Below are 14,818 nucleotides of genomic sequence, written 5' to 3'. Positions count from 1 at the left end.
ACACACTTTTTTTGTTTGTTCATTTTTGTTTTTGTTTTTGTTTTTTTGGATTTGGTTTTTTCGAGACAGGGTTTCTCTGTATAGCCCTGGCTGTCCTGGAGCTCACTCTGTAGATCAGGCTGGCCTCGAACTCAGAAATCTGCCTGCCTCTGCCTCCCAGAGTGCTGGAATTACAGGCGTGCACCACCACTGCCTGGCGGCACACACTTTTAATTCCATTACTAGGGAGGCAGAGGCAGGCGGATCTCTGTGAGTTTGAGGCCAGCCTGGTCTACAGAGAGTTCCAGGACAGCCAGGGCTATTACAATGAAACCCTGTCTCAAAAACCTAAAACAGGGAGGGCGGGGGAAGAATAGGCTTAAGAATTGGTAAGGAAAGTTATCAGAGTTTACTTTTTCTCTTACTAAAAATCCAAGTAAATATTGTTTGTTTTCCTTGGGAAAATGTGCATGGCTTGTTTTACTAATTTTAATGCAATGTTGTCATCTAGGCAACTTAATGTGAAATGCAGCGCATCATCCTCGCCCCGTAACCTTGTGTGGAAGCCCAGAGCATAAGGGAGGGAAGGCTCTGGCACAGGGTGGCGGCATGGGCTCTTCAGGGAGAATGTGTGGGCCCGTGAGGCTTTGCATCCTTAGAGCTAAGGTAGCCACCAGCATCCACTTCTGGGTCAGTCTTGTGACTCCTTCCATGGATGCCATCAGCTAAGTACATCAAGCAAATTACATGCCCTTTGAAGAACAAATAAGTCGTGACTAAGCTCAGGTTTGAAGTCCCTATTGAAAACTTGAGTAACTTGAGAGTAAGAGCTGAGAAATCAGAATCCCAGAAGAACATGAAGAAGAGGGGGCTGAAAGGAGGAGCTCTAGAAAGGGCCTATTCCACAGCAGGGTTTGTCCATGGCACTTTCTCTCTCTCTCTCTCTTTTTTTTTTATTTCTTTTTTTTGATTAAGACACATTCTTTGTCTGCATTATTTGTTGTGCAACTCACTGGCCACGTATCTGCTGAGCACTTGAGACATGGTAGGTGTGACTGAGGCATTGAATTGTAATTGTATTTAATTTTAATGCATTTAATCAGCCGTAAATAGTTAGTGGCTGCCCCGTTAGACAGTGTGGGATTTGGAGCTTCCTTGGTCAAGCCAGTACTGGAACATTGCTGTCCTAGTGGTGTGCAGTCTTCTTGAGCAGAGAGCGGACACTTGGCAGCTGTGGCTTTTGAGCCTGGCTCTACCTTGAGGGCTAACGGCCACTCATTTCCTCTGTTACCACCCTCTGGCTCTGTTAGAAAAGTCTGTACAAACTGGCCCACTCCTTCTGCGCTACAGTAAGCCAATTCATGTGATATTTATTCCTTCTTCCCCAGGTTTGCTCTTCGTTTTATACGGCCTGACCCTCGCAGCCGGGTCACTGACCCTGTTGGGGACATTGTTTCATTTATGCACTCTTTTGAAGAGAAATATGGGAGGGCACACCCTGTCTTCTACCAGGGAACGTACAGCCAGGTCAGTGCCACAAACCAAATAGATGCCAACTTACCAATATGATTCTGTCCTCTAGGAAAGTGTAGCTTAGCTGTGATCATGTTGCTCTTACACTCACAAAAGCCTTAATCAGTTCTTCATTGGTTAGAGAAATGTAAACAGAGGCAGGACCAGGCCTTTCCTCTAGCCTCCTGGTCTAGCTCCATCTTGTGATGTCCTTTCTGCACAGCTTGTTCCTCATTCCCCAGGTTCCCACTGCACCCTTCCCTGTGCCTGCTCAGGTGCACCTGCCTCGCCTCAGTGCCTGTTGCTGCTGCTGTTCCTCCCACCAGGAATGTCTTTTTAACACTTTGCCTAATGGGTGCCTTGCCCATTCTCCACACCCACCGGCTCATGCCGTCCGTCCCCTGACCACTCTGTTCCTTCCCTGTTTCGCCCTGCCTTCTTCCGTTTTGTTTTCCAGCCTTCTGATTTAAATTTATAGCAGTTTTACATTCCTCCTTACATGATTTGTGTTCACGTCTTTGCTGTGTTATCCGAATGTACACACCTTCAAGGCAAAACCAGAATTTGTTTTGATCTCTTACAGAACTGAATAGGACTTAGACCATGGGCTCAAAGTAGCTTGTTTGATTCAAACTAAGCCACAAAGACCTTTCATTTTCTCCTTTCAGGGAGGAAAACTGGATTTGAGGCATATATAGTTTATCAGCGAACAATAAAGAACAACACAGACATGTATTAAAAGGTGGCTCTGTTGTGGAGTGTCTGGAATTCCTGATTCTTATCTGGAGAGGGGGCAGCTCACTCTTGCTTCTGCTTTTACCCACATCTGCTTTTTCTCACAGTTGATCTTCATGCTGGCTGCTGCTCCCCACTCAACAAACATTGCATACCTGCTGGACAGTTAGACACTCCTCGGGGCTGCAGAGAGCAGGCTGAGGGAGGGCCGCAGCAGTTCTGAGCATGATCTTGACAATAGACTCCATTAGCCGTGCAGGAAGTTCCAGGCAGTGAGTGAGGGGCATACCATTAGTTAGGCGCATTCCATTCGGACATGACAAGATTCCTGGACACTTGCTTTACCTCACAGGATCTTCTGAAGCCTGTGCTCTGTAGAACACCTTTGGGTACCCCGCCCTTCCTGCTCGCTTGTGTTCTTGCTGGATCCAACTCATCTTTGCAGCTAATTTTTTATTGGCAAGAATTTTGAAGCTGCAAAATTGCTTCTACATAGTTACACTGTTTTGTTTTACCTTTAAACATGAGAACAGCCAACTTTCTGTGACTGTCAGGAGTTACATGTGTCACTTCTTATACCCTCATGTGCCTGATGCAGTGTAAGTTTAACAGCATGAAAGGCTTTTCACTAAAGCTCCTGGCTTGGGCTTTATAAGGAGAAAGATGCCAGGGGTGGATGTAAAGGTAGAACCCTGGGAAGTACTTAGTTTCTTGCTTCCCTTTCAACCCCACTTACCTCCCCTCTTTCTAGTTGCTAATGTTGATTAATAGTTCTGTTCATCTGGACCCTTAGTCTAACTAGGAGTTCAAGACTTTAATAGTAAGTTGTGATCTTTTGTCTCTCTAAGGCACTTAATGACGCCAAGCGGGAACTCCGATTTCTTTTGGTTTATCTTCATGGAGATGACCACCAGGACTCTGATGAGTTCTGCCGGTAAGTGGATGAGTCTTTTCTTTCTTCTCTGATGTGTTTGCTGATGGTTTATAGTTGGCAGTTGTTCTCATGCTGTCTTATCTTGTTCCATAGCAATGCTCTCTGCGCACCTGAGGTCATCTCGCTGATAAACAGCAGGATGCTTTTTTGGGCTTGTTCTACAAACAAACCTGAGGGGTACAGGGGTAAGTTGTGTTCCTCTACCTCATTGAGAAGGTCACAGAATCCTTGGGGAAGTCTGGGAAAACATGCTAAGCCATTTCTCAGGTCGTTGTTCTGTGATAGACATAATGCTAGTTGGGGTTTTTATTTATATCATTTAATTTTGTCAGCAGTCTGAGAGATGAAGGTTGTATTATTTCTTCTTTGAGATTAATGAAACAATCTCAGAGACATTAAGGCAGATCCAAGAGCTTACAGTTAGCATACGTTGGGAGTTTGATCAGGGCAGACAGGTTAAGGCCCCTTCTTTACAGCTAACCATTGCCAGAGACTCTGGTTTTCAGTTGGTCCAGCCCAGCAGCTCAATTGTAGTTTTAACAGGCTTTAGCTAGGCATTCACTTGTCTGTCCAGGCTGTCAGAAGACCCCTGGGTGATGGTCCTGCTGCTGAGTGATAGAGTGCTGGCAGCCTCAGAGATCAGTTTTCTCAGAAATCCTCAGACAGCAGTGTGCTCAAAGACAGAAAATGAATAAGTAAACCTTAAAAACAGGCCGGTGGTGGCGCACGCCTATAATCCCAGCACTCTGGAAGGCAGAGGCAGGCGGATTTCTGAGTTCGAGGCCAGCCTGGTCTACAGAGTGAGTTCCAGGACAGCCAGGGCTACACAGAGAAACCCTGTCTCGAAAAAAACAAATCCAAAAAAACCCCAAAAAACCCAGGACACGGGTGCAATTGCATCATAGTAGGATTGTGGTTCTTTACCAACTAACTTTCTTACTTTACTTGGAGCAGAAAGCTAACCTTGTTAAGGGAAGACAGAGGAAAAGGAAAATGAGGGAAGGAAGGGATTGGATGAGGAGGAAAGGGCAGGGAGCGGATGTGCTGTAAAGTCATGGCCACCAGCGTGCAGCTGAGGACTGCATCGCTTTGACTCTGGCACTGGAGGAATTATACCTAAGGGGAACATGGGTCTCTATAGCGCCTTCCGTTCAGTAGACATTATCCTAGAACCTTGAGACCTTTCCATCATGACAGCAACTTACCAAGAAGCCTCACCCAAGTCTAAGTACTCACCTCAGTTTAGAAATACAAACATGTGACAAAAAATGAAGAGACCAGGCGGGTCTGATGAGCTGGCAATCTGAGTTTGGTTATCCAACACAGTGGAAGGAGAGAACCAACTCCAGAAAGCTATCTCCTAATCTCTTCACACATCTGTAGAGGAGAAAAAAAAGTAGAGGGGTAGAGGGGCTCAGTAGGTTAAGAGCATGAACTGCCTTTCCAGAAGATACACATGGCAGCTCACAACTGTCTGTAACTCAAGTTCCAGGGAATCTGCGCCCTTCCTCCAGCCTTCACAGGCACTATGCATGCATGTGGTGCACAGGTGCACGTGGAGACAAGTACTGATACACATAGCACAGAAATAAATCTTTAAGGGTATTTCCATCAGTTACTTTGGTGGGGGGAGTTGGGTTTTTTTTTTTTTTTTGGTTTTTTGGTTTTGTTTTTTTGAGACAGGGTTTCTCTGTGTAGCCCTGGCTCTCCTGGAACTCACTCTGTAGACCACGCTGGCTTCAAACTCAGAAATCCGCCTGCCTCTGCCTCCCAAGTGCTGGGATTAAAGGTGTGCGCCACCACCGCCAGGCCATCAGTTTCTTATTAAAAAAGAAAGCAAGCAGTAGAAAAAAAGAAATGACACCTTCCTTTTTCCCCAGCCAAGATTAAAGCGTTTGTCAAAATGCAAAGTCTGAGAATTGACCTGTTTCATCCCAAGTCTCTCAATCTCTCGGGTCTCTTGTGTCAGTCTCCCAGGCCTTACGAGAGAACACCTATCCATTCCTGGCTATGATTATGTTGAAGGATCGGCGAATGACTGTGGTGGGAAGGCTAGAAGGCCTCATTCAACCCGATGACCTCATCAACCAACTAACATTCATCATGGATGCAAACCAGACTTACCTGGTGTCAGAGCGCCTCGAAAGGTACTGGGGGTCCTTTCTGAAAAGAGACAGGTGAAGTGCTTGGGAGACTGACTGATCGGGGCTCTGCAAACTTCTTTCCCTGGTCTCGGGCACTTTAAAAGCCTTTGCTTCATGTTGAAGAATAGTTTCAAATGCTGAACATCATAGACAAAACTTAATGTGAAACTGGTGGACTGATTGTAACTTTTCTCCCATTCTATGAGTTATGTACAGTAGTTACAGAAAATTTGAAATGGGAAAGCCAAAGAAGAAATTTAAAATAATTTATAATTCTAGGGTGCCTTTAACTTTGAGACACTTGTGCTGTCTCTCTCTGCTTACTCTGAAGATAATAATAGAAAACAAGCCACAGGCCCACTTACCTTGCCATACTCAACACAGATCACTTTTGGCACCAGGTGTGTAGGGTTTATTTTTCCACACACCAAGTGAGTCATTTGTGGAGCGGTGGACAACAGCTGGTGTCTACTTCATCAGTAGTTCTCTTCTGACCCTCTGCCCCTGCGGTGGCATCAGATCCCTCTGGTGGGAGCTCCTGCTCAAAACTGTCGCCTTCACCGTTTGCACTTTGGGTGCCAGGTGCACCCTGCACTGCTTCTCATGTGTGTTTAGAGCCACAGACCAGGTCTCCCAAAGCAGCTGTTACTCTGATGAATGGACTCAAGCAGTTTAGCAAACTTGGGGAGGCACTTGGCTTCACTTATTTCAACTTCCTGGAAGGCATTTCACTTCTGTCCTTCTCAGATCTAGTCCAGCCTTGACTGCATGAACATGCTGCAAACATAAGCCTCACTCCAAGGGAGTGAGGAGATGGCCGTCCATCAGGGGCTTTCTCTGCTAGCTAGACCTAAGCCTAGATCTGCAGCACTGCAGCACTGGGCAGAGCGGGAAGAGCAGGGGCCTCCAGCTTTGACAATTCCACATGAGTTTGCTCTGCTCTGCTTTAGAAATGCCTTCGTGTATCAGCATTTCTACCCTGCTCCCCAGTCTTTAGTAGAAGAAAAAATAGACAAGGAATGCACTAGAGTTCCTAACACTTGGGGAAGGGATCAGAAGTTCAAGGTCATCCTTGAATGCTTAGTTTCGAGACCACTGTGAGATATAGAAGACCCTGTGTCCTAGTCAAGGATTCTATTGTTGGGATAAGACACCACAACAAAAAGCAAGTTGGGGAGGAAAGGGTTTATTTGGCTTACATTTCCACATTGTAGTTCATCATTTAAGGAAGTCAGGACAGGAACTCAAACAGGGCAGGAATCTGGAGGCAGGAGCTGATGTAGAGGCTTTGGAGGAGTGCTGCCTATGGCTTGCTCAGCCTGCTTGCTTATAGAACCCAAGCCCACCAGGCCAGGGATGGCCCCACCTACAATGAGCTGGGCCCTCCCACATCAATCACTAATTAAAAGAATGCCCTACATGCTTGCTCACAGCTTGAGCTTCTGGAGGCATTTTCTGATACAGGGTCCTTCCTGTCAGAGGACTCTACCTTGTGTCAAATTGACATAAAAACTAGTCAGGACAGTCCTGAGAGAAGTCAGGACATGAACTAAATGAAGCAGAAGACATTTGCTGCTAACTGGGTAGCTCAGCCTGTTTTTTTTAATACCATCCCAGACCACCTGCCTAGGGGGTAGCTCTGCCCACAGTAGACTGAGTCCTCCCACATGAATCACCAATTAAGACCATGCCCTACAGGCTTCCACATAGGCCAGGGATTCTCTCAGCTGTGGTTCTCTCTTCTCAGGTAACTAGTTGTGTCCACTTGTGTCAAATTCACCAGTAAATAGCAACATCCAGGACACTCTCATTAAGAAATAGATTGTTTAATAAAATAGAAGCCAGGAACCGGGCATGGCAGACATTTCTCTAATCTCGGTACTTGAAAGGATGAAGCAGGAGGATCTCAAGCTAGGGACTGACCTTCAAGACGAGGGAGGTGGGAGAAACACAGGCAGGAAATGCTCTTACCTAGCCCTAGGTCCTATCCTAGAAAGGGAGCCGGCCAGGAGAACAGGTCTGTGAGCTGAGTGGTTTGTTTGAACGCTTTCAATCCGTCCACAGGGAAGAAAGGAACCAAACCCAGGTGCTGAGACAACAGCAGGATGAGGCCTACCTGGCTTCTCTCAGGGCGGACCAGGAGAAAGAGAGGAAGAAGAGGGAGGAAAGAGAGCGGAAGCGCCGGAAGGAGGAGGAGGTGCAGCAGCAGAAGCTGGCGGAGGAGCGCAGGCGGCAGGTGAGCCACCGCTGTCCCTGTCTGTCCCCAGTACTCAGTGCCTGCGCAGAGCAGCAGTGCAGTGCTCGCTGCGCGCTGGGCTTGCTCCTTGTTTCTCACCAAGAGGGTTTTGGGGTTTTGTTTTTGTTTTTGAGGGGTTATTGTTTTTAAATTTTGGTCCAGCCAGATGCAGGCCTTTAATCCTATCACTCAGAAGGCAGAGGCAGGATTGAGGCCAGTTTGTCAGTTTGAGGGCAGCCTGATCAAGTTTTAGGCCAGCCAGGGCAACATAATGAGACCCTGCCTTAACCAGTGGATAAAGGAGAGTTTGTTCACCCACTCTACATGTATGTGATGTGAGAGCATGGGCCCACACACGCTCTGTGCTCTGCGAAGGTCACAAGGCAACTTCAGGGGGTCCAGGGGCTCGTTTCTCTCCTTCCACTGTTACTGTGTTTCCGAGAATGGAGCTCAGGCTGTGTCAGCTTGTACCTTCAGGGCCCACACACCATTACCTGCTGAGCTATCCTGCTGGCCCTCGGGAGGATTTCTTTTCAATAATTGTTCATGAATTTTCAGTAAACATTCATGGCCTTTGTAGTCTGGGTTTCTTGGTTCCCTGTCTGAGCCACATCCTTACCCCTACTTTGTGTCTCTCTAGAACTTGCAGGAGGAGAAGGAGAGGAAGTTGGAGTGCCTGCCCCCAGAGCCCTCGCCTGATGACCCTGAGAGTGTCAAGATCATTTTCAAGTTACCCAACGATTCCAGAGTAGAGAGACGATTCCATTTTTCTCAGTCTCTAACAGTAAGGATCACCTAAGGCACATGGGGCTGTGGTTTGGGCTGTAGCTGTGAGCATGCAGGGTGGGGTGGGGTGGTGGGGATGGGGGACAAACCCTGGGAAGCCGTTGGTCTCCTTCCCATGTGTGGGTCCCTGGGATGGAGCCTTCAGACTTGACAGAGAGGACCTTTCCGTGCTGAGCCCTCTGGAAGGACTCCTGCCCACCCCTCTTTGTCTGAGCTACACCATGTGCAGGCAGCACAAGATAAGGTGCAGACAGCACAGAATGAAGAGGAGGCGTGGCGTGGCGTGGCGTGGCGTGGCGTGGTGTGCCGTGCCGTGCCGTGCCTGCCGTGCCTGCCGTGCTATGCCGTGGCAGCAGATCAGACGGCTCTGTGTGTTCACATTGAGAGCAGTGCTCACACCTGCTTTTTTGGGTTTTAATTTCCAGTGCTTAGGATGGATGGAAATCTAGGTCTCTTATTAAGCTCTATCTCCAGCCCTGGATTTTTTTAAAAAAATTTTTTTAATTTTTTAAAAGATTTTTTTATTTTGTGTGTGTAAGTTTTATCTACATGTACATCTGCATACCAGAGGAGGGCACCACATTCCATGAGAGTTAAATGAAACTACTGTCATGGGTGTTAATGAGCCACCAGGGGGTGCTGACAGTTGAACTCAAAACCTTAGGAAGAGCAGCCAGTTTTTTTTAATCACTGAGCTATCTCTACCCTGGCCTTTTTTTTTTTTTTTTTTTTTTTGGTCTTTTCAAGACAGGGTTTCTCTGTATAGCCCTGGTTTCCTGGAACTCATTCTGTAGACCAGGCTGGCCTGAACTCAGAAATCCACCTGCCTCTGCCTTGCCTCCCAAGTGCTGGGATTACAGGAGTGCGCCACCCCCACCCCCCCCCCCCCCCCCCCCCCCCCGGCTACCCTGGACTTTTTAATTGGGTAGCATAACTGTGCTGCTCAGAGTGCCTGCTATGTAATATATGGTCACCAGATGTTGATTCTCCTTGTTCCCTAACTAAAGATAACTTTACCTGTGTATCCCTGGCAGTTCTGGAACTTGCTCTGCAAACCAGGCTGGCCTTGAACTCAAGAGATCACCTGCCTCTGCCTGGGGAGCTGGGACACATAAATCTTAACTTACAGATTCATTCACTCATCATTTCCTCTGTGCAGTTCCCTGAAGGTTCTACCCCATCAATACTCAGAGGAAAAGTTTCTGTATGTGGAACCCAACAAGAACCCGTAGGCTTTTCATTTGTGTGTGTGTGTGTGTGTGTGTGTGTGTGTGTGTGTGTGTGTTGCATAAGGAAGTCAGAGGTCAACCTCAGATGTTTTTCCTCAGGAGCCATTCCTTATTTTCTGAGACAGTCTGTCCTGGGACCTGGGCCTGCTGTCTGTACTAACTTGCTCTCAGGTCCTAGGATCTTCCTGTCTGGTCTCCCCAGCACTCCCTTATTGTATTTCACAGGCATGAGTGTTTTGTGTGCCTGCTCATATATCCTCCACATGTGTGTCTTCATCCTGTGGAGGCCAGAAGAGAGTTGTAACATGTCATGCGGGTTCCTTGTCGTTATTCAGTTGGCTGACAAACTGAACCCACATTTTCTGCAAGAGCAGCAAGCGCTCTTCTAAACTGTCCGTCAAGCCCCTCTTTCTTTTTTTAAAGACTTTTTATTTTTACTTCTCGGTCTATGAGGGTTTTGCCTGCATGTATGTCTGTATACTACATGCTTATAGTGCTTTCAGGCTCCAGAAGAGGTCGTTGGAGCCCCTGGCACAGGGCTTACAGACAGTTGTGAGCTGCCGTGTGGGTCCTGAGAGCAGTCCAGGTCCTCAGGAAGGGCAATGAGTGCGCTCAGCACGGACCTCCTCGCTAGTTTGTGTGTGTGTGTGTGTGTGTGTGAGAGAGAGAGAGAGAGAGAGAGTTGTTCAACAGTGCTGAAAGCTGAATTTTAGCCCTGAGAGAACACACATCATTGGTGCGCACCATAATTACATGTGCACACTACTGTCAGTTCACTAGTGTGAGTACTTTAAACCAGGAAACAGGAGACTGCATGAGTTATAGCTGAATGTCTGAGGATTTTGACTTGGGGGAGGGATCCAGAAACCTCCATGGTATTGATGGACAGGTGTATTCAATTTTGTAATGTGTCAGTTAAATTTTCTGATTTTGAGGTTATTTAGTCTTCTGAGGTAATGGGATACCAGGTTGGCAGACCACTTAAAATTAACTCAAAGGAAAATATTCTGTATACTACACTTCCAGCTTTTCTGAAACTGTGGTTACTTCTGAGTAAGTATTGTTCAGCTTTGTGGTTGTAATTTCCCCGTGCTGGTGCATGCCTTTGATCTCAGCACTGGGAGAGGCAGAAGAGGACAGGTGATCTGTGAGCTTAAGACCACTGTGAGCGACATTGTGAGACCCTCAAATAAGCAAAAAAAATTTAAATTGTTTAGCTTTACCTAAGGACAGGTTATCAAAGGGAAAAAAAAGTAATTCAGAGGACTAGCTTGTGTGAATTGTTTTTCTTTCTAAGACACAGCCTTTGCTGTCATAGTGGCACACACCTTTAGTCCCAGTACTTGGGAGGCAGAGGCAGGTAGATTTCTGAGTTCGAGGCCAGTCTGGTATACAAATGTGAGTTCCAGGACAGCCAGGGCTACACAGAGAAACTCTGTCTAAGGGGGGGAAAAAAGGCAGAGCTCAGGCTGTCCTGGAACTCACTGTGTAGACCAGGCTGGCCAGCTCCCTTGGTTCTGCCTCCAAAAGTGCTGGGCTCACGCAGTCTCCTTTAAACAGTTCCAGGTTCTCACCAGGGAACTGAGAGCACTGCGCACATTTCATGATGAGGCTCACCGATGACGCAGCTCGTGTCTCCCACTGTAGGCCTTCTCTACGGGGGTGGTGGGGGTGCGGGGGGAGGTTGTAGGACACACTCTGATGTGCGTACGTATGTACGAGGGTGAGGCTCTTCAGTCTCTTAAAGGCATGTGCAGCCACTCTGTCCTTGTGAATTCTTTAAAAGAGCAACAACAGTATTTCCCAGGGAACTAGAAACGCTGGAGGTAGATTTCTGTTGGTGTGACTGCTGTCTGCTTGGGTCTTCGGGGAGGTGGGCTGTGACTTCACAGTGGGTCTCTCCTCACTGCCTGTTCTCTGGCTCCTACAGGTCATCCATGACTTCTTATTCTCATTGAAGGAGAGCCCTGAAAAGTTTCAGATTGAGGCCAACTTTCCAAGGCGGGTACTCCCCTGTGTCCCCTCTGAGGAGTGGCCCAGCCCCCCCACGCTGCAGGAGGCGGGACTCAGCCACACAGAAGTTCTCTTTGTTCAGGACCTGACAGACGAATGACACTTTTCTGCCTCTTTTTTCCCACCCCAATCCCTAAAAGAAATGGAAAAACAAAAACAGAGAACAAGAGATAAATTCATATTATTATTATTATAATACAATATTTTTTTTAAAAAAACTGCTGCATCCTATGGAAGGATCAGAAACCACGCTGCCTGCAAGAGCCACAACCTGCGTGCGTGTGCAAAGCCAGCGGTGAGCACACCTGCTCTGCCTTCCCACAGTGAAGAGACATCACCTCCAACCCAGCCAGCGGCCCACGTGGGGAAGGAAGGAGACATTCCCACTGTTTCTCAGTCATTCTTGCTTTTGTAGAAAATACAAATGAAACCCTCCCATCAGCGACAGCAGCAGCTCCTGAGACCTGCTCCTCCCACTTCTGGAGGAGGAGGGGAGAGACGGAACAGACTGCCCACAGTTTATGAATAACTTTGTTTCTGTTTGCTTTGTAATGATAATGACCAAAGGAATGAGGCTGACTTAGGTGTATTTTTTTTCCTTAGATTTGATAAAAAGCCAATGCCCTGGGCTCCTCTGCCCAGGCGGTGTGGTAAAGGTGCCCTGGGCTCCTCTGCGCTTCCTTCTGCCACGGTCCCTCGGTTCAGAGAGGTCATTTGGTTTGGTACAGTTCTGCCACTTGTGTGTCCCATTTGGAGCACTGAGGATTGTGACCCACACGAGGCCATGTGGGGTGCACTCACCTTTACACACAAGCACAGCTTTCCCTGGCATCTGTACCCGGTGGTGAAGGGGTCTGAACCAAAGGCTAGCAGCCCCTGGTTCCCCTCTGACTGCTCGTGCTGCTCTTTCCAGCGTCCCTAACTTGCCAGGCTTGGTGCCTGTCCAGAGGACCAGCAGCCCCGCCTCAGGCCCCGGGCCCACCATTCCACCTGTGGCTGCTCGCATGGTTCAGTGCAGTGTGATAATGGTGTTTAAGGATAGACCCATCGCAGGCATGGTGGTGCGCTGGGAGGCAGAGGCAGCAGATCTTTGAATTCCAGGCCAGCCTGGTCTACAGAGTGAGACCCTATCTCAAAGTAAGTTTTGAACCAGAAACTTTGAAAGGGAAATTGGACTCCCAACCTCTGTGTGATGTTGGAAAGCACATTTCATGGCACCAGAGAGTTTGCAGTCTCCCTCTTGCCTGGGTTCAGCAGCAGGAGCTTTCCCCCTCGAAATGTCTCATCTGTGATTGAATTTTTGGTAGTGGGTATGTGGTTGAGCCATGTGTTGGCGCATGCCAGTGTGCACTGACAAGTATTCCAGTGTGACTGGCTAGGCTGGCACAGGCTTGACACACTGCAGCCCTCTGGGCATTCCAGTCGAGAGAGCATAGCTTGTGTTGGTCACCTCCGAGAGCCCTCTAGAGCTGCTGCTCTCCAGTGTTAGAGGGAGCCTGGGGAGGACATCTCCAAGGCCTTAGTGTAGGGCTCTGAACTCTACCTTGGGAAATGTTAGCGCTGCTAAGTCTGCTGGCCCTACAGTGAGGACCCTCAGATGCGATCTGCCTTGCTGGCACCCACCGATGCAGAGGGCTTTTCCCGCTTGGAGCTTCTAGTCCCTGTCTCTGCCTGGCATATGGCCATAGGACTGGAAGTAGTGTCTTGTTCACAGCTGCTTGGGGAAATTCTGACTTTTCCCTCTTAATCTCTTTCTGTAATGTGTACATTTTAATTTTATACCTTTTGCCTTCAGATAACTGCAAAAAGATACTAGATGCTGGACTAATAACACTAGCGTCCTCTGTTGCCACAGCTCTGAGAGCAGCCTGCCCATGTCCTGGAGGCTTCTGCTGAAGTTCCTACCCAGCTCTTGTCATCTGACCCCTCCCTTACTTTTAAGATATGTTCTGATGGCCCAGAGTGGCCCCAAACTCCATACCCAAGGCTGGCCTTGAACAACCCTCCTGCCCCCCACTCCTGGGGTGGGGCCTGGCTGTGTGCCACTGCATCAGGCTCTCCAGGAGTTGTGAAACACTTCCATTTTCTTGTTGTCCATTTCTCTCCATGGGTGAGCGTGGACTTCACATTTTGTCCCTCAGGCCAGTTCAGTCTGTGACTCCCTAAGACCCTTGAGCTTGAAGAGACCTGCGACCATTTGCTGTTGTTTAAATTGCTTCCAAAATATTCCACTAATTGTTCCAAAGTCAAGTCGTTTCCAGTTCTGCCCCTCAATCCCCTTTGAAGTGGCCTCAGCTGACTGACCGTGGGGATGACCAAGCAACAGTGCCTCAGTCTGGTCTTTTCTCCCTCTGCAGAATTGTCTGCGGCAGATAGGTTTTGTTTCTGGTTCTGGTTCTCTCCTTGGTTGCTTCCACTGTGAGATGCAGAGAAGGGAAGGCAAGAGAATTCCTGTTTCTTTTAAAACTAAAAAAACAAACAAACAAACTAGAATTTCCAGCTGATCAGTTATTATGAAAATTGCTAATGGTGCCAAGGCCAACGAAAGAATGTCAGAAGGTGACTGAGAAGGAGCAGTGACCCCAGAGCACAGAATCCGAGGTGTCGCCTGGCGCTCAACAGGGACCCACCGTACAGCTGGTTGGCTTTTCTGTTTGTCTGGGGGGAGGTTTTAACTCCGTGAAGAACGAAGCAACAAAAAAATGCATCCACGAGAGATGCAGTGCCCACCTGTACTGCACCTGTGTAGTTGATAATTTCCTGAAGAAATCTAGTGTACTTCAAATTTTTTCATAAAGGTTTACATTGTATTGTAGGTTAACATTAAACGTTTTATAACAAAAAATTACAAAACCAGCTGTGGGTCTCTGTGTCTGGAAGCTTTCCCATTTGGAGGGAAGGGAAAAGCCACTGTGGAGAAGAATCAGGGAGCATCCATCGGCTCAATGATTTAAACAGGCCGTCCCCAGACCTGCTGCGTCCTGTGCGAAGCAGCTACCCCGCTGGTGTGTGTAGGCAGAGGGGCCTGCTGTGGCATCAGTTCTCAGCTGTCGTTTATCGGCTTTGTGCTTCAGCCGAGTTTAGTTGCCCCAATTGTAAACGAAGCTAACCTTCTTGCCTCTTAGAAGTTTGAAGAGTAAATGAAATTAAGCGGTATGGAACACCCACAGACACACCGCATGTTTGCACCCTGTCCCCCAGGGTGTACGTGGCAGGAGCATTGTTACGGAAGAGTGGCTGTCTGTCCCGG

At 48.0% G+C, this 14,818-nt stretch overlaps 1 protein-coding gene across 1 annotated transcript in view; it reads left to right on the top strand.

Moving 5' to 3' along the window:
* The window catches only part of Faf2 (Fas associated factor family member 2), a 37,017-nt gene extending 22,596 nt beyond the window's left edge, over positions 1-14,421 (top strand). Inside the window, exons 5-11 of the mRNA XM_052156499.1 lie at positions 1,368-1,506; positions 3,075-3,160; positions 3,254-3,345; positions 5,130-5,307; positions 7,369-7,540; positions 8,181-8,324; positions 11,486-14,421. Of these exons, the coding sequence (XP_052012459.1) occupies positions 1,368-1,506; positions 3,075-3,160; positions 3,254-3,345; positions 5,130-5,307; positions 7,369-7,540; positions 8,181-8,324; positions 11,486-11,668 (994 nt within the window). The 3' untranslated portion in view covers positions 11,669-14,421. The remainder of the gene's footprint in view (positions 1-1,367; positions 1,507-3,074; positions 3,161-3,253; positions 3,346-5,129; positions 5,308-7,368; positions 7,541-8,180; positions 8,325-11,485) is intronic.
* Positions 14,422-14,818: the final 397 nt, after the last annotated feature.

This window comes from Apodemus sylvaticus, chromosome 14, assembly GCF_947179515.1.
Source record: "Apodemus sylvaticus chromosome 14, mApoSyl1.1, whole genome shotgun sequence".
NCBI lineage: Eukaryota > Metazoa > Chordata > Mammalia > Rodentia > Muridae > Apodemus > Apodemus sylvaticus.
The sequence above is the reverse complement of the archived record's forward strand: the minus strand, read 5'-3'. Positions and strand labels throughout refer to the sequence as shown.